The 17925-nt window shown below is 38.9% G+C and overlaps 1 protein-coding gene across 1 annotated transcript in view; it reads left to right on the top strand.

Annotated features, from left to right (window-relative positions):
* Positions 1–17925, top strand: part of RTEL1 (regulator of telomere elongation helicase 1) — a 39323-nt gene that overhangs the window by 3766 nt on the left and 17632 nt on the right. The window contains exons 5-21 of the mRNA XM_021527334.2: positions 549–630; positions 1216–1276; positions 1511–1586; positions 1755–1839; positions 2365–2430; positions 3877–4030; positions 4367–4405; positions 5031–5109; positions 5767–5864; positions 6916–6971; positions 9584–9661; positions 10493–10574; positions 13812–13944; positions 14264–14377; positions 15749–15789; positions 16569–16654; positions 17462–17539. Of these exons, the coding sequence (XP_021383009.2) occupies positions 549–630; positions 1216–1276; positions 1511–1586; positions 1755–1839; positions 2365–2430; positions 3877–4030; positions 4367–4405; positions 5031–5109; positions 5767–5864; positions 6916–6971; positions 9584–9661; positions 10493–10574; positions 13812–13944; positions 14264–14377; positions 15749–15789; positions 16569–16654; positions 17462–17539 (1408 nt within the window). The remainder of the gene's footprint in view (positions 1–548; positions 631–1215; positions 1277–1510; positions 1587–1754; positions 1840–2364; positions 2431–3876; positions 4031–4366; positions 4406–5030; positions 5110–5766; positions 5865–6915; positions 6972–9583; positions 9662–10492; positions 10575–13811; positions 13945–14263; positions 14378–15748; positions 15790–16568; positions 16655–17461; positions 17540–17925) is intronic.

The following is a 17925-nucleotide window of genomic DNA, read 5'->3' as shown; positions in this document are numbered from 1 at the left end:
TTTGTGGTTTTGTTATACCAGTGCCTGTCACAGTTTTCAGCTGTTCACATACCAGCGTGTGGCTGAGCTCTTTGGACAGGCATAGTCATTTGTTTATGTAGCACTTGGAAAGATACAACCTTGTAATAATCAGAAAAGTCCAAACCATGGTGAATGTTTATAGTGAACCAGTTCTGTCCAAACCTTGTTCTGAAAATCACAACCAGCTTGGAAAAGCTTGTAATGGATGGCAGGCCCCAGCTGCCTGGGGTGAGCTGTCATAACAGAACCCAAATTTTAAAGTGGATGGTGTAAATTGCTGCTTGTGACTTCTTGCTGTGAGCTGCTGCTGCTCATTAACACCCACTGCTGCCAGCAGAAATGCAGTGCCTCAAAGTCCAGTAACACACACAGCAATTACAGACAGACTAATTGACTTGTTCTGGCTCTGACCCTTGCTTTGGGCTCATCTGTTTCTCCTGAATCTTTCACTTTTGAGATATTGAATCTAAGCATGTACAACTCTGTTCTTTCTTGCCTGATTTTTAATGTCAATTTTGTGTATCCAGGCCAAAGATTTGTGTGCTGGGATCCAGGGAGCAGCTCTGCATCAATCCTGAAGTGAAGCGACAGGAGGGCAACCACATGCAGGTGAGATCAGAGCCTGGAGAGGATGTTCAGGGAGAACATGGAGGCTTTTGTGTCATTTCTGTGTCATTCTTCATTCTGACATTGTTTAACTACAGGAGGCTGCAGGGAAAACACAGTAGTTGAAAATGTATTTTTAGGAGTGTTTAGTTTCCAGTTTTGTGAGTGCAAAATGTAATTCTGAGTCTTCGGTGACGTTTTCTATCCAGAGAAAGATGTCACTGTATAGAATATGACAGTTATTAATTTGTAGTTTCTGATCTGCTATTTATGTGTTTTTCAAGAGCAATAATAAGTTCAAAACATTGCTTCTGTTATGGATTTAGCTGTTATTTTACAATATGAAAGATTACTGTTTTGAAAAGTATTAATGGTAAAATATAACACATTTTTCTCTCAGCACGTGTGTGTTCTGTGCTGCAAAAAAAGCCTAACCTGCAAGGTGAGCAGGACATGTGGTTTTAAAGCTGAAGAGCTGTGATTAGCATTTATTCATTTGCTGGTGTTAGAACTGATTGCACTCTTTAACCTGCTTTCAGTGCCTGACAAGCTGTGCTACTCTGGGCTGAAATAGGCTTTGTTTTACAGATCTACATGTGCAGAATGAAAGTGATGGCTCGTGCTTGTCATTTCTATAACAATGTGGAAGGTGAGTGTGGCTCACCTTAACCTCCCCTGGAAGCAAAGACCTGGATTTGGAGAGGGATGGATTTGCTAGGCAGGTGGAGAGGTTTGGAAGAGTTGGCAAAATCCATCTGTGTTTTTTTTTTTTACTGTCTTTCAAGAATGAAATATTAGTGGATGAGTTTGATGATCAGGGTAACTACAAACCTTTGTGTGATGCCTTCACCTAAGCTGGTGGTTTCAATGTCATCTTTTACAGAAAAGAGTACAGAGAAAGAACTGATTGAATCAATCATGGATATTGAAGACTTGGTTAAAAATGGAAACAAGCACAGGTGAGTGATCCTCTCTGACCTTCCTCCCCCTGACTTGTGAAAATAATGAAAATTGTTTCTCTGTTCACTTTTATTAATCCATTTATGTATCAGAGTGCATGAATGTTGAATGTCCTCTTAATATTTCTGCAAGCAATATAGTCTGTACTGTTTTTTTTTTTTAAACAGAGCTTGTCCTTATTATCTCTCTCGAAGCCTGAAGCAGCAAGCAGACATTATTTTTATGCCTTACAACTATTTGCTAGACTCAAAGGTAACATGTAACTTTGCTTTTAAATACAATTGTTCTTCTGTTTGTCTTATGTTGGCTTTTAGAGGATAAACAGTGAAGAGTGATGCCTGGCAAGTGGATGCATTAGGTATAAAATTGTAAATGCAAGGAAAATCCTCTGCTTTACACCCCACTTCTCCCAGATCTCTATTGCCAAAAATGACTCAAAGTGATTCAAATTAATCATTAAACTTTCTCAAATTAGTTAAACGAATCCAAATATGGCACACCTGGGTTGTTTTTTTTTTTTTCTTTATTACATATTGTAACCTTGGTAAACATTTACATTATACATTTTAGCACCTTAATTTCCAGAGAAAGTGATTCTGTGGTTTCTGCAGTGGGCAGCCACAGCCATGACTTGCTGTTTTCTTCAAGGTAAAAACCAACCCAACTACAAAATACATGAAAACTCAAAAGTATCTCATCATTCACTTTCTCAGCCAATCCAATCCATATTTCTCAGTGGCCTTTTTGTCCATTTCATTGTTCTGATTTTGTCTTTAGAGCAGGAAATCACACAACTTGGACCTGAAGGGGACTGTGGTGATACTCGATGAAGCTCACAATGTGGTGAGTTGTTCTGGTCTGTTATCATTCTTCAATCTGCATCCAAAGAGTAAAACAGACCCCATCCTATTAGAGACAACCTGTAAAATCTCTATTCAGATGTATGTTGCTAATATTCGTTAACATGAACATTTCTTGTTTCTGTGACAATTAAATTTTTGTAGTTTAATTAACAGTCCTTTGACATTGCTGATTTTTTTTTACAAGGTGATGGTTTCTTTCTAAAGGGTACATCTCCTGATTCATAACATGCTTCTTTTCTTGGAGACTTCTAAGAAAACACTGTGTAAGAAATCATGAAAGACTCATTCCTGAAGGCCAGCTGGATCAGCTCTGCCAAGTGCAGTAGATGGCAAACAGGATTCTTTTAACATTTCCAAGTCCTCACGCATAGAGGAAAACAAGAAAAAAATAAATAATGCTGCCTAAGGAGTTCTTCCTTTTAGCTGGCTTGAAACTGCAGCACTTTTCCCAAATGTTGAAATGCAAAGGAACATTTGAAATATGTCCCTTTCTCTGCCACACGAAGCCACAGTGTCCCAGTGGGATTTCTGCTGAACAGCTGTGGTTTCTTGTCTGAGTGCCTTGTGTCCTTTCAGTAAACAGCAACCCAGCTCTGCTTCGCTGGAGAGCCTTGCATTGCTGCACCCAGGCTTTGCTCCTTTCGTCAGAGCATCTTTCTCTTGAAAAATGTGTGGAAATCCTGTCACAGTTGTTTGGGGTTTGGATTTGTTTTTCCCTTTATAGTGTGCAAGAAGTACTAATTGATGTCCACATGCAGAAATTAGCCAGAACAGCTTCTTGTTTTGCAATAGTTATATGATGATGCTGTCTCTTCCAGATTAATATGTGGAAATTTAGTGTTTACACTGAAATAAAATTTATTTCTTTCTTTACACATGCAGCTCACTCAGAACTTATTTTCTTTATAACTTATTTCTTCATAGCTATTACAGTCAAATATTTGTGTAGGTTAGGCCTTATTATTTATCATCGTTCCTCAGGGAAAATTATTCTTTTTGTGAAAGAAAATTTCTGCCAAAGCAACATGTGATTTAATTTTCAAAGTCAAAGAAAATTTTGTTAAACTTACTAATCCTGAGTGTTTAAACCATTACTACTTTTTAAATAGAAAGTAGAGAAATTACTTTTTTGAAGAACAAACCAATTGTCTAAGTAAAAGAATTTTCCTGCTTGAACATCAGACAATTACTGTCTGTATGCTCTAAAATGTTGATAGTGTGGAAGAGGCAAAATCTGTTTACATTTCAGAAAGAATGTTGTTTGCAATAGTCAAAGTCTTCAGGTGTTTATAAAATATCCTCTGGCCTGAGCTGGAGATCAAAAATAAAATCAAGCCTGGTTGTCTGGACTTCATCATGTCTGAAACTGCCTGAATAAGCAGCTCACAGAGTGGTGAGAATAATTCTTCCATTCCTTTTATTTTAGGAGAAGTTGTGTGAGGAGTCCTCTTCTTTTGATTTGACTCCCTATGATTTGGCTTCAGCAATGGATGCAATAAATGTTGTCCTGGAGGAGCAAGCCAAAGTGGTTCAACAGAATGAAATCAATGCTGAATTCAACATGGAATTGGCCAGTTCAGGTGTGTTGACAGTGACACATCTTTGTCTCTGTGGGATTATAAAGTGCCACTACCAAGAACTAGAACATAACTTTTAGAGAAAGTTTCTGGGAAATTTACACTCTCCATAGTAAATAAATTGCTGTTAATTAGTAATTGTTGCCAGACACTGTAAGATTTGATCAAACCAATGTGACATAAGGGATTACAAGAGAGAACAGTGAAGGGAATGCAAAAGATACCTTTCCATGCACACAATTCTAACCTTCATAGCCATCATTTCTGGAAAGGCATAAAGAAACTGGGAATGAAATAGATGTGGAACAACCTCTTTGAAGTCTTCACTTTTTTCAACAGGACTGAACATGGAACTGGAAGATATAGCAAAGATCAAGAGTAAGTGTATTTTTTGTGCTGTTTAAATAGTTTTAAAAGGTCAGCAATTACAAATCAAGCTCACGTAGCATGGCCATATACATTACTTATAACTGAGACATTCATTGACATTAAGTTGTCTGGCTTTTCTCAAGATGTTTTTGGAATGTTTAGTTCGTTTTTTCCTAAGAAGAGAGATTTGGCAGATGAATGTGTCTTTTCCTTCGTTGTTAGAAGTTCCCATCTTTTCTAATGTTGTCAGTGTGCTGGAATTGCTTCAGTCGCATCATTCTGCTGTCAGCACCTGAAGTTAACATCAAGGGCTCGAGATACCTCATGTATACAAAGCATTTCCAAGAACAACTTTCCCTGTCTGTAAAGAGTTTAACATTTAGCTGCTGACTTCAGCTTCATTAGGAATTGAGGTCATGGAAGTTCTTAGAGTTGAATATGAATATTTAAACGTGGTATCCAGGAAATTAGTTTTGATAATTTTGATTTTTTTTACAGAGTTGAGAGAAGAACAGCTGGGCTGCTCTTTTTTGTAACAGCCTTTATAATAGAGTACATTTGAAAAAGTGACTTAGATGTGCCCCAGACATAACTTTCTGTGCAACCTAACTTTTTCCTCTTAATTTTCCTAAAGAAATTCTTCTTCAACTTGAAAGTGCTATTGATGCAGTAGAGCTGCCAGCAAATGGCAATGGAGTCACCAAAGAGGGAAGGTATATTTCTTCTCATTAATGTGTTTAAATGTTAAAAAGAACAGCAAATTGGAGCTGGGGCAGCTATTGGAGTTATAGCTCTATTCTAGTTTCTGGGAATAGTATTTATTGAAGATTTTGGTTTTCCTTAAATCCCCTATCTGTAATAATCATTATTTTTGGAGGAACTCCCTTTTTTAGTGATGCAAGAGTAAAAAATCCTCTGCTTGGGTTTCCTGAGCTGGAAGAAGCTCCTCATTGTGCTTCTTTCAATTTTGTGTCATGATTTAAGCAGAGGTACCAGTGCTGCAGTGATGTATCTGAGGTACCTCTGAGCTCTGGAAGACCATTTCTAAACTGATACTTGTACATGCTGAAAAAAAAATCACGAAAATTGCATGCCAATCTGCTTCTAACTTAATATTGGATTGTATGTTGGAGAGGAATGATGGGAAAATGGAATGATGTGGTCTGTGTGCTTCTGCCATGGCGATATTGTGCACTGTCTTTATAAGCAAGTACTTAATTTTATTCTTGGAAATTTTTCATTCATATGGAGACAGAAATGTGTATTGTTACCTGATGGTGAAATTGTTGTTCTGAAAGAGTAACATTATTTGTGCCCATTTGATTCTCTACAGTGTTTACTCATTTCTGCTTTTTCTTTGTAATTTGCAGCTACATCTTTGATCTGTTTGCAGAGGCCCAAATAACACTGCAGACCAAATCCTCCCTCTTGGAGTCACTGGAGCAGATTTTACAGTTTCTTTCAGGCCGTAAGTGCATGAATTCCTTAGATGTTTTACTCAGAATTTTCTACTTAGTGCAAGAAACTGGACATTTGTGTTGTTAGGGGTGACAATCAAATGACAAAGCTTCTACAAGCTAAAAACCTGACCTTAAGGACTTGTCTTTTTATTAAGGTGTGCAGGGTCCTCTGCTGGGAAACATATTTTATGTCTGTTCATGTAACTGAGCTGATGCTGAGAGCCACCTTGTGTCAAAACATGAGTGTCTACCCACGTATGGGTCCATGCATGCACATAGACACTTTTGCACAGACACTATTTTTCTCCAAAACCACATGGATTGTGGTGTGAAGCTTACTGACATTTTGCTGATGGTGCTTTTCGTGTCTTGAGCTCTTCTTTGGTCCTGGAGTTAAAAAACAGGAAGGTGGAGAATTGTATAATATGGGGTTTTTTTCTTCCTTGATTTAACAAGCTTATCTTATAGTGTCTGTCAGCATCTTGTTCTTAAATTGCTCTTCTGTAAAGAAAATGTTTCAACTTCTACATGTGTTAAGAAAATTATTTCGCTCTTACCAGCAGACTCTTCAGAAAAAATATTGAAGGGAGTAGAATACAGACTGTCAGTTCTGCAGGGACATCCTTGGATGACACATCCACCCTTCCTTTTTTCTTTGCCCAGCACCTTTCTCCTTTTAGGCCATTTGCATTCTGGCCTGACAGGTGCATCTGTTGATCATTTCTGCTGCAAAATCCCCACCATCAGTGTATTTCATATGTTAACTGCTCCTCTAATTGCTGCTTTAATTAGCTCCTTTCCCATTTTTAGGACAGAGAAGATCTTTATTAAGTGTATTTAATTTTCTGGGGTGACAGCTTCCCCGTGTCTCAGACATGGAATGCAAGTTTTATAGTTCTCTTTGCACCTTGGATAATGATGAAAAACTTGAAATAAATTATTTGTTTCTGAGAATATTTTCAAGTCATATTCAGTGTTGAGCTGTTCAGATAAGGTGTGGCTATAAGCAAGAGGATGTATATTTGTATTTTAAGAGTAATCTTTTGTTACTTTCTGCAGGTACTGGGATATTTGTCAATACATCTGGATTGCATAAGGTCTCAGATATTATTCAGGTAAATATTTGATGTTGCTTCTATAAATATCTGAAGGATAGAAGAGTTGGTTAAAAAGATGTGGAAAGATATTGGATCAATTTTATTCTTGCTGGCATGTACTCTTGTGCAATGGTACAAGTTTATAGGTTTTGAGGAGAAAGCTGCTGCCTGATGGGATGGATTAATCTGATTTTTACCCAGGTTGTTCTTTTGTAGTTCTGGTCTCCCTTTCTGGAGATGCTGGATTTAAATTTTGGCTGGGCTTAGCATCCACCAGGTGGAGCTGAGTCATTGAACTTCTCTGCAGCAGTGTTTGGGAATATGAGATCATCTTATGAAATAACAAGAGAGGCTAAGGAAAAGAGCAAACAAAAGATAATTTTACGGTATTTTTAAAATTTAATTATTAACTTATGAGATGTCTAAAATAAAAATGTTTCAGTTCCACAGGAACTGAATGTGACACTTATGGATATCCACATAATGTTGTCTGTCATCTCCCTGTTGTGCACTTCCAAAACTTTGATTATGAAAATCCCAAGGCCCATAAAATTTAGAGGTGCAGTGGGCCAGTAGTCTGTCTAAAATATGTGTGCAAAAGAGCACCAGAGATTAACACCCTGTTTAAAACTGAAAATGAAAAATATATTCAAACCTTGCAGACCTGTATGATAAGACAAGTCACCTGGGTGTGTTTTGAATGGTCCTGGCAGGTTTGCAGCACTGAATTCTGAATGCATGGGTGTCTGTGAGGGTGCATTCACAGTGGCATACACAGGATTTTGTTTTGCTAGCAGTGGTTAAACAAAACCTTCATGTGTGTTCCAGTACAGTAGTAGTGATTTATGTACACTGGTTCCAAATGGTTTGAACTGGGAGATGTTGCTGTTCTGAGGGAAGGCCAGGTGAGCCTAATTTAAATTGGTTTTCAAGGTTTCAAAGCTGAGAGATGAGTAAATTCAGATATAGAAACTAGGTCCCCTGATCCCAGGGGACTGTTGTCTAAGACTGGGAATAATTGTCTATGTGTGCTCTTTTGGGCTGTGGATGGACAAAAGGAGATTTGAATTTGGAGGGGAAAGCTCAGGTCCCTTTTCTGCTGAGGACATGCACATGAGCAGTGCCTGCAAAGGATCTGCCAGGGGAAAGTTTGCCACCTTGAGACAGGTGGGACATGGACAGAGTTTTTTTTGGGTAAACAGTGTTTGCTTCTTGCAGAGTCTTTGAGTATTAGTCTATCACCAGCTTGTTTTAATGAATAGTAATTTTTTTCTTACTTTTCAAAGAACATTATAAAAATGTCTTTTGTACACCACATCTTTGGCTATTTTTCAGAAGTAAATATTTCCAGGAATTATGCTTTTTTTTTTTTTTTTTAATTTGCTGGGGAACATCTTGTAACTAGCTGATACTCTTATGAGCTTGGCTAATTCCTATCAATGTCTGGAGAAATTTTGTTTAGAAAAATTAGCAGAGTTGTAAATATTTGAGAACCACAGCTGTTTTCATTGAAGTTGCATGGGGATGCTTTATGTTTTAAAGAGCATCATCTGTAGTCATGAAACATCACATGCAGGAAAGGGGGGGAAAAGCATAACTCTGATAGAAGCTTTTAATTTAATATATGGGCAATTAGATATTATTACAACTTGATTATTTTTCTAAGCAGAATGTTATTAGCAGAGGGACCACAGATGAAATTTTAAACTGAAGGAACTCAAAAAGTTCTTCTGTGCATGGTTGTGACTGATCTCCTTAGAGTGTTTGTTTATCCACAGTCAGAGTTATGAACAGTGTGAATAATAATATTGTCATTTGTATAGTTTGAGTATATTTAGATACTGGGTTGCAGTTTTTGGAACAATGAGAGCACCATGTGGGTAGCAGGAATTGCCTGGAAGAACTACATTTATTTAAGGTTCTCTGTCTTGTTTGATAACAAGAGTAAGGAAATAAATTTAAGGTTATTGCAGCAGTAACTTTTGTGGAGACATTTCTCAGTGCAAAGACACATTAGGGGTTTTACCAAAAGCATGTATGGGTATGTATGTATCAAAAATAAAGTGGCCAGCAGGACCAGGGAGGTCATTGTCCCTCTGTGCTGGGCAGTGGTGAGACTTCACCTTGAATCCTGTGTCCAGTTCTGAGCCCCTCATGACAAGAAGGACATTGAGGGGCTGGAGCATGTCCAGGGAAGGGAATGGAGCTGGGGAAGAAGCTGGAGCACCAGGAGAGGCTGAGGGAGCTGGGGGGGCTCAGCCTGGAGGAAAGGAGGCTCAGGGGGGACCTTCTCACCCTCACAGCGCCCTGACAGGAGGGTGCAGCCATTGGGGGTCAGGCTCTGCTCCCAGGGAACAAGGGACAGGACAAGAAGAAATGACCTCATGCAGTGCCATGGTAGGTTCAGGTTGGACGTCAGGGAGAATTTCTTCATGGAAAGGGTGGTCAGGCATTGGAACAGGGTGCCCAGGGAGGTGGTGGAGTTCCCATCCCCGAGGGTGTTAGAGGAACGCCTGGATGTGGCACTCAGTGCTCTGGGCTGGTGACAAGGTCACAGGTTGGACTCTACCATCTTGGAGGTAATTTTTAACCTAAATAATTCTGTGATTCCATTTCCCTCCATTTTCCAGACAGTCTTCAGCATGGATCCCCCAGAAGGAGTCACAACAGGGTTCCTGCCACGTCAGGCAATATCTAAATATTACAAGGTATGGGAGGCTTTGTGTGCTGCATTTATTCTCACAGCATTTGATGTCTGTACTCCTTGTATCTCAGACTTGGAAGGATGTGGATAGTACAGCACATGATGTTGATTACAGGGAGGAAGAAAAGAGCACACAACCTAAAAAAAAACATCAAAGGAACCTGTATTTAATTTAGATTCTGAAGAAAGCCACAATTTTTAAAGGAGTTTGTAAATGAATTATGACAACGCAGCAAATGTAAATTTCATAAAAATTTGAGACTGCATATTAAGCAAGAATCAATGTGTTCTTCCACTAAAGTATTTTTAGTTTAGACCAGTGCTAAGCAAATGCAGCAGAACCACTGAACCTCCTCCCTGAAGTTGTTTTAATTTGTTTAAACTTTGGAATTTATGGGATGTGTTGTTATGATGAATTTCAGGAACAGATTTTTTTCTAGCTATCACATTTAGACTTGATACTATTTTTGTTGCCAAATGAAGCAAATCTTTCCACCACTATAGTCTTCTGTATTTAATCTGTGTAGTTTATGCTGGTGGAAATACCCAAATAACTGGGTTCCTGGTCTCTGCTCGGATCAGCCCATGAAAAGGTCTTCCCATCATCTGACTCAAAAATGACTGGTTGGATGGTGATGCACTTCTTATGCTCCTTAGTTTTGAAATATTGGAAGCAAAATAGGAAGGACACAGGAAATTATACAACCTCAGTAACAATGTAAAAGTGGTGCTAATTGCATTAATTTCTCTTAATGTAGGCCGGGTGTTTTTTGAAAGATGAAGTTCAAGTTTGTTTCTGCAGCCATTGCTAGAAATGTTTGTTACTTTCATTCAGGTACATATTCATGTGGATAATGGTAATCAGAAAAAGAAACAAAGGACAGATCTCTGGAACTCATCATCTTCAAAAAGACAAGGTACAGGACTGTTCTTAGGGAGGTTCGTGCAAAAGCTGGATTGAAAAATCCTCAACTGCTCCTTTCTGATTCAAATAGAAGAAAATAAGTGCAGCTTCATTGTGAATACAATGAGTTGGGGACAGGCTTTTCACTTTTATAGTTATTTCTGAAGGGGAGGTGACATATGCCATCTCAATATAAAAATGTCTTGTACCATTGGTGTTTTGTGCACTGCTGGAGTTCTTTTAGGGCAATGATTCTGGTGAAAGAAGATCATCTCCATCATGGAATTGTGTGTATTGTTGTAGAGAAAATCTTTAGAGCAGCCAAGAATGGGGAACTCTCCTCCAGCCCTCAGGTTGATATTGAAGTTCATGACAGGTTCTGTTCTCCTCATACCAGCTGGATTTCTCTGTACAACTGTGTTGAGTTAAACACAAAATTGATGTTGAATAAGGTTGTAACTGCCTGTGGCAAGAAGGGGGTTCAGGTACAGTTATGATGGCAAAAATGTTTGTCAGAGATTGTATAGGAGTAAATTCCGTTCCATTCTCTGTTGAAATTATTTACATTGTGGAGGTGTTACAGTTTGACTCATTTTTGGAGCTCTGTAGGAAAGGTTCATGTGATGTGCCAGAGAGCTTGTCCAGATCACGTGAATTCTTAGGCAGAAAATGTTTTGCCTTGGAGCATGTTTACTTTTACTGGGATCACCTGCTTAGCGAAACTTCCTAATTTGAGCAACTTTCAAGATGTGTTGTCAGTTCTTGATAGTTTCAGCTTCAACTATATTTTCCAGTTCGACTGGGATTTCTCTCTCTCCTTGTCTCTCTCGTCCCACCCGTTTTGTTCCTTATGCTCTGCAAATCCCATATCTGGAATTACCTCATTATAACTGTTCTTCAAAACCATACATTTAGAAGAAAAGAAACTTGGCTTCTGAATCAAAGGCTTATCCTAATGCTCCTAATAAAGCAGCACCAAGCTTGGCTTTGTTGGACTGCAGCATTCATTCTTTCTGATTTTTTAAATTTTTTTTTTAACAATTAGGTTGAAAAGAAAACATTTTCAGTTAGAGAAGACAGATGCAGATCCCTTTATCTAAGCCTTCTTAACAGAGCACTGTTCAGGGATTTTTATAAATACTTTGTCTCATAACTATCTACTTAATTATTCAGTTAAGTGCTCATGATTATGTAAGTATCTGTTTCATGGAAGTCCTTCTTTTAAGGACAAAAGTAACATTTTTCAAAGAATGAATTTCCAAGGATTTACTGGGTTTGCACATAATATCCCCTTAAATATTTCCATGAAGTTAGTGTCGTTTGGTAATCACTAAATGTTGTTTTCCTGAGATATTCCTCAATTGGAGTTTTAAGATAAGATATAGGAATAATTCTGAGTAGATTTGGTTAAAGATGGGTGCAGGAAGAGGCTAATACAAACATTTTTAGGTTAATTGCACAATTTGGAGGATTTATACACAGAAATACAAAGCAGTGAGAGAATTCTGTGATTTGGTAAATGGATTCTAATATATTTATTTTTCAAATAAGAATGGTATTTGCAAGTACCTGTGTAACACACCTCAGTATGCTGAGACTTGTGCTTTATATAAGCCTAGCAGAGGCCAGACATGTTAGATGGAGTCTCTGGTTTCCTGTAATGATATAGCAAATTGTATAGAAATAATTCAAAACATTTAAGAACAGCTGTTTTCCAGGGATTTTGTGGAAATTACCCACTCAAACATCATTCTCTACAAAGTAGTTGGTGAGGAGAAGGCATAGCTTGGGGTGGCTGATGAGATTCCTGCCTGAGTCATCTGGGAACAGATGCTGTTATGTCTACAATATTGGACTGTTGCAGTTTAATTTAAAATGCTCCTATTCATGGTTTGCTGTAAACCACCATTTTGTAAACTATTAGCAAGCCATTTCTCCTTGCATTAGCTGTCCTTGTACCAGGAATGGAAAAAGCTGCTGCAGAGATTAGCTTTGTTTAACACCCAACACTTCCTGCTGGTGAATGGGACCTGGAAAATTGATTTATTGTTGTAAAGCTTAAAGACATCATTGCAGCACACCAGGCTAAAAATGTACAGCAGTCCCAACTTGTCCAGGAACTGGGAACTGGTGCTTGGCAGTTGTCATGCTGGGTTACAGAAATGTGTTTCCAGCTGAGCACTGGAGGAGCAGACATGAGGGGCTGGTGTCCTTTTCCAGGCCATCCCATATTAGCCCAGTTTGGTTTTGTGCTGGGATTTTTTGGGTTCCTGGCTGAGTGACTGTGTTGTCTGTAGATACTCACTGGCTTGTCCATGCACAGATCCAAACTACTTTGCACCAATTGTTAGTGTGAGTTAGAAAGATAGAGAATTTGCTGAATTTTGGAATGTGAGTCTTCCAGAGTTTGGACATTGTCTGTCCAAATGAAGGAATGGTAAATTTTTTAGCTAAATGTTCACTTGTAATTCTAAGCTGTAAGTGACTCACTCACTGGGCAAATACTAATGGGGATTTCCTGAAAACATCAGCCTTTTCTTTTGGAAACTAAGGCTTTGATTGACATACGTAAATTTCAAAGAAATGCATGTGATACTTGTGTGAGAGGTATTTATTTTTATTACTGAAAACAATCATGAAAATCAGAAACAGAAACAAAAGCTGATGTTTGATCTGGCTGCTCTTGTTCTTGACATGGATATTGTTTTCATTCCCTTGTGCCCGTGTCTCTGACAAGCTGATGCAGTTTTCAGCAAGCTTGAGCTGAACAATTAATGAAATTACTGATGAGATTTATTTATTTTTCTTAATAACTTACATATTTTCAGAGTCAGACACCAAAATACATGTGTGTGTGTCTATATATATGTGTCACCACATCCCACAAAAGATTTGAGCAGAAATTGAAATGTCTGGGAACTGACTCTGGGGAAAGTGGGAAGTTTAGGTGAAAGATTTATAGCCTATATAGTTATATAGGAAATTCCTCATAAAGAAGGGGTTATTTTTTCAAGCAGGTGCACAGTTGGACACACTTTCTTATTACATTATGAGGAAGCAGTGATGTTTTAATTAAAAGTCATTACACCTGGCAAGAACCAAAGAAGGACATACTGTACATCTGGAATTTTAACTTTGGATGCTGTCTGGTTTACTCTCAGAAGTTCAGGTGCAGTGTGCCATATGCTGGTCATAGTCTAGTTTTTCCACTTTGACTGACTTCTTAGTGTTTTGTCTTTATTTAATGCAGGGAAGACTTTAAGCTATTGGTGTTTCAGCCCTGGGTACAGCATGCATGAGCTCGTTCGACAGGGAGTCAGGACAATCATCCTCACCAGTGGGACACTCTCCCCTCTCTCATCATTCACAATGGAAATGCAGATGTGAGTACCTGGGTGTGGGAGCACTGCCATTCCTGAGAAATGCACAATCTGCTCTCGTGGATTTAGGTTTTATCTCAGGATTTTAAAGTGTTCTGTTTGCCCAGAGAAGCTGTGGCTGCCCCATCCCTGGAAGTGCCCAAGGCCAAGCTGGACAGGGTTTGGAGCAGCCTGGGATAGTGGAAGGTATCCCTGCCCATAGCAGGGGGTGGAATGAGATGAGCTTTAAGGTTTCTTCCAACCAAACCATTCTATAGTTCTGGAACTGGTAGGGAATAATATAATGGGTATGACTGGGATCTTCCTCTTTTTTTTTCTCCAGCCCTTTTCCTGTTTGCCTGGAGAATCCTCATGTAATTGATAAACACCAGCTCTGGGTTGGGATCATTCCAAAGGGGCCTGATGGAACTGTGCTTACTTCCACCTATGAAAGAAGGTAATGAACTTCCATGTGGAATCCTTCTTTGAAGTGTAGAGTTCCAACGTTTTGGGTTCTGTTAACAGGAGTATGCTAGCTAAGTAAGGGATCTCTGGTGGTTTTCTTGGATAAATGCTGGATAACAACGCCCTTTAACCACCCCTACTCAAGGCCTGGAAGGGATCAGGTACCAAGGGCTTGATAGTCTTTGATGGCCTTGACCAGCCTCAGCTGGGACCTGCACCCACAATCATCCCCCCAGGAGCTGCACTGAACCCCATCCAAAAATTTTTTTTTTTCGCTGAAGGCTTAATTGATTTGAAACGTAACTGGCCTTTGCAATAACTATTTTTATATTTAAAGCTTGTCACCATGCCAAGCCTCTCTTTCACCTCCAGGTTGCCTCCTTAAGGAAAACATGTCCAAATATTTGTCAAGCTTTTCATCATCATTTTTCTTGCTCATATGGTCTTCCATCACTTTTTGTCTCTGATCTGTTGTTCAGAGTTGGCAGTGCTTCTGCTGCCAGCAAAGGCCAAATTGTTCCACAGAACTGGAAAGGGACCCAGCAATTGTAATGGATTTTTACAGAGAAGTCATAATCTGGAAAACCCTAATTTCTCATTTTCAGAAGTTTTAGTGTACCATTTCAGTGCATTTCTGTTGAAGGTGCTGTCTTTTAAAGAAGAAGGGTTGGGGATTCCACCCCTCCAGGGCTTTAGAACATGGGGATTTTTTTGAAGGAAAGAGATTCATTGTGTTCACTCTGTTTTGACAACATCTCTGTGTTGATACTGGTATATATGTTAGGTATATATGGTAGGTTTTTTCCCTGCATATATAAATTTTCTGGGAAAACAGTACACAAAACTGCGGGGCACTAAAAAAAAAGGGAACATAAAGGCATGAGAGAACAGGGGAGTTTTCAGTCAGGTCTGGAAGAACATAAATATGGCTCATTGGAGGACAGGACTTCTTCAGCTAAAGTGATTTACTAAATAATAACCATAGTAACCAACTTGTGCTGCAGCAGTGCCACACCTAATTCATCAATTATTACATTAAATCATTGTAATGTTAGTCAAGCTTGGCACACTTCCTAGCAGAACTCTCACGTGTGTTGCTACTCACATGGCTGCCCGTTTCTACCTCTACATTTTGAAATATTGAAGCTTAGATTATCTTCAGAGCTATCAATATTTCATAGTATTAATAAAATGTAGTCAAGGTATTATTAATTCTTGCCCTTGGTGTTGATGATTGCCGCAGGAGGAAGAGCACCTGGGAGTCTGGAAATGTTATTTTGGATGAGTATCAAAGGAAGTCAGTGTGGATGAAAAACATAGAAAAGGAGATGCAATTGTGTTATTTGTTTTTTCTTCTTTGTAGGTTTTCAGAGGATTATTTATCTTCTCTGGGGAAAACAATTGGTAAGTGAAGCATGTGGATTTCAGAAATGGGTTAATGCCCAGGATTATTGGAAATTTAGAAAGGGCAATGCTAAAGAAGATGCAGTAAGAGAAAGGTAAAGGATTGCAGTGTATATCTTGCTGCTGTCAGGTTTTCTGTGTTTCTGCTTGCTCAAGGCAGCTGGCTGCTGCAATAGTACACAAAATTGAGTCTCTGGCCTCATATTTCCAAGTCTGGACTTCATTTTTATTGTCAGGAGTTAGTGTTTGAGTCAAAAATGTGGTTCCTAAACACTGTCAGAAAGTGACTCAAACTAGGAAATCAATAGCCGGAGATGATGCAGCCAAGGATGAGCAGAGCAATTGAGGATCACAGGAAATCAGTGCAATTTTTAGTGATACTTTAAATGTGTCAAGCCTTCCCGAAGTCAGCATTTATTGTTTTGGTAATGTTTTATAAATATAATAGAATTACAAAATCATAACACATAAGGACAGAATAAAAGCAGATAATTTGTCTATCTTGGCTAACGCAATTGACAAGAATCTGTTAAATCTAGGAATGCTTGAAGGATATGCAGGAGAAATGAAAGCTAGTTTAGCTTCTATGTTAAAGTTTACACCTTGATAAGATTATAAAATGATTTTAAGCAATGAAACAACTTTGGATACACATTCATGTCAAGAAAGTAGAAAATACTATGGAAGGAGGCCACGCTGTTGTTTTTCCTCTGCAGTCCATGTTCTCCATCCCAGGATGAAAATGCCCTCAGCTACACACTTGTCTTCTCTCCCTGCAGGTAACCTTGTGCGACTTGTGCCACATGGGATGTTGGTGTTCTTCCCATCGTATCCAGTCATGGATAAGAGCCTGGAGTACTGGAGAGTATGTTCATTGCTCTGCCTTTGTTAGGTGGTTTGGTTACTTGCATCAGGCAGCTTGTAGTTATTCCATTTAACCATGTCAATTAAAACCTTCTAGTGGAAGATGTCGCTGCTCATGGCAGGGGGTTGGAACTAGATGATTATTAAGGTCCCTTCCAACCCAAAAGGTTCTGGGATTCTATGAAAAATTCTTTGTTAATAAGTAAATTATAAAATCTGGAATGTAAAATCTCAAGTAAGACTTATTTTGATCACAATATACTGAAGTGCAGTGCTGCAGAAACCAAATCCAAAAGAATCTTAATATATTATTCCATCTGATGTCACATTTTTAGTTCCCCAGAACTTTCTTTATTAAACCTCTGAATTAGAATTGATCTCTGTGTTTCAACACTTGGGGGGGGGGAAATCCCAATATGAGCATTTCTCCTTTAACTTGTAACCATTGCAACTATAACTTCTGGTATTTCTGTCCTCATGAGTTGAATGTCCCAGGTGAGATTTGCTAGAACAGTTCTGGTTTAAATGCTCCTTGAAAAGGCAGGGGCAGAGGTTTCATGCTGTGGAGTGGGACTGGGAGGTGTGTGCTGGAACTCTCCCATCTGCCTGATGTCTGAGGTGCACCAACTGCAAGGAATCACTGCTAGTGCTCTCAGGGGGTTGCACGTTTCTGCTTCCATCTCTTCCTGTGTTTGGCAGCAGAGGAGCAGGCTGTGGTGGGGAAGTGTAGTGACCATTTCTGAGCCTTTCTGATCTTGTGGTGTGAGCACACTTGGCATTTCTGACCCGCTCCTTCTCTTTCTAACAGGAGCATGATTTTGCCAAAAGAATAGAAGAAGTGAAGCCAATGTTTGTGGAACCCAGGAACAAAGGAAGCTTTTCAGAGGTTGATTATTTGCATTATGTACCTCTATAATTTTCAGAAATTGTTTCTATGTTTAATGACCTTCTCTAAGGTGTGTTTGGGTGTGAAACTCCCCAGTTTTTGGCCTAGGGTGAAAGTAAAACTCTGCTACTTTGAAGTGTAGTTTTCCTGTGTGCAGTCTTCTTTTCCTCTCTTGTCTGGCCATGCAGGGTTCAGTCTTCATTTAAATCTGGTGACGTAACAGCAGCTAAAATACACAAGTGCTGAGTAATAGAGTTGGTGGAAAGCTGTCACTTCAGTAGTCAGCATTTGTAAATATTCTGCAGGATTTTTCCTCCAGCTCATCCTGATTTGGATGTTTAAGAATTGTGCAGTGTGTCATCCTGTTTATTTATAACTATTCTGTT

Source organism: Lonchura striata, chromosome 17 (assembly GCF_046129695.1).
Source record: "Lonchura striata isolate bLonStr1 chromosome 17, bLonStr1.mat, whole genome shotgun sequence".
Classification (NCBI taxonomy): Eukaryota; Metazoa; Chordata; class Aves; order Passeriformes; family Estrildidae; genus Lonchura; species Lonchura striata.
The sequence above is the reverse complement of the archived record's forward strand: the minus strand, read 5'-3'. Positions and strand labels throughout refer to the sequence as shown.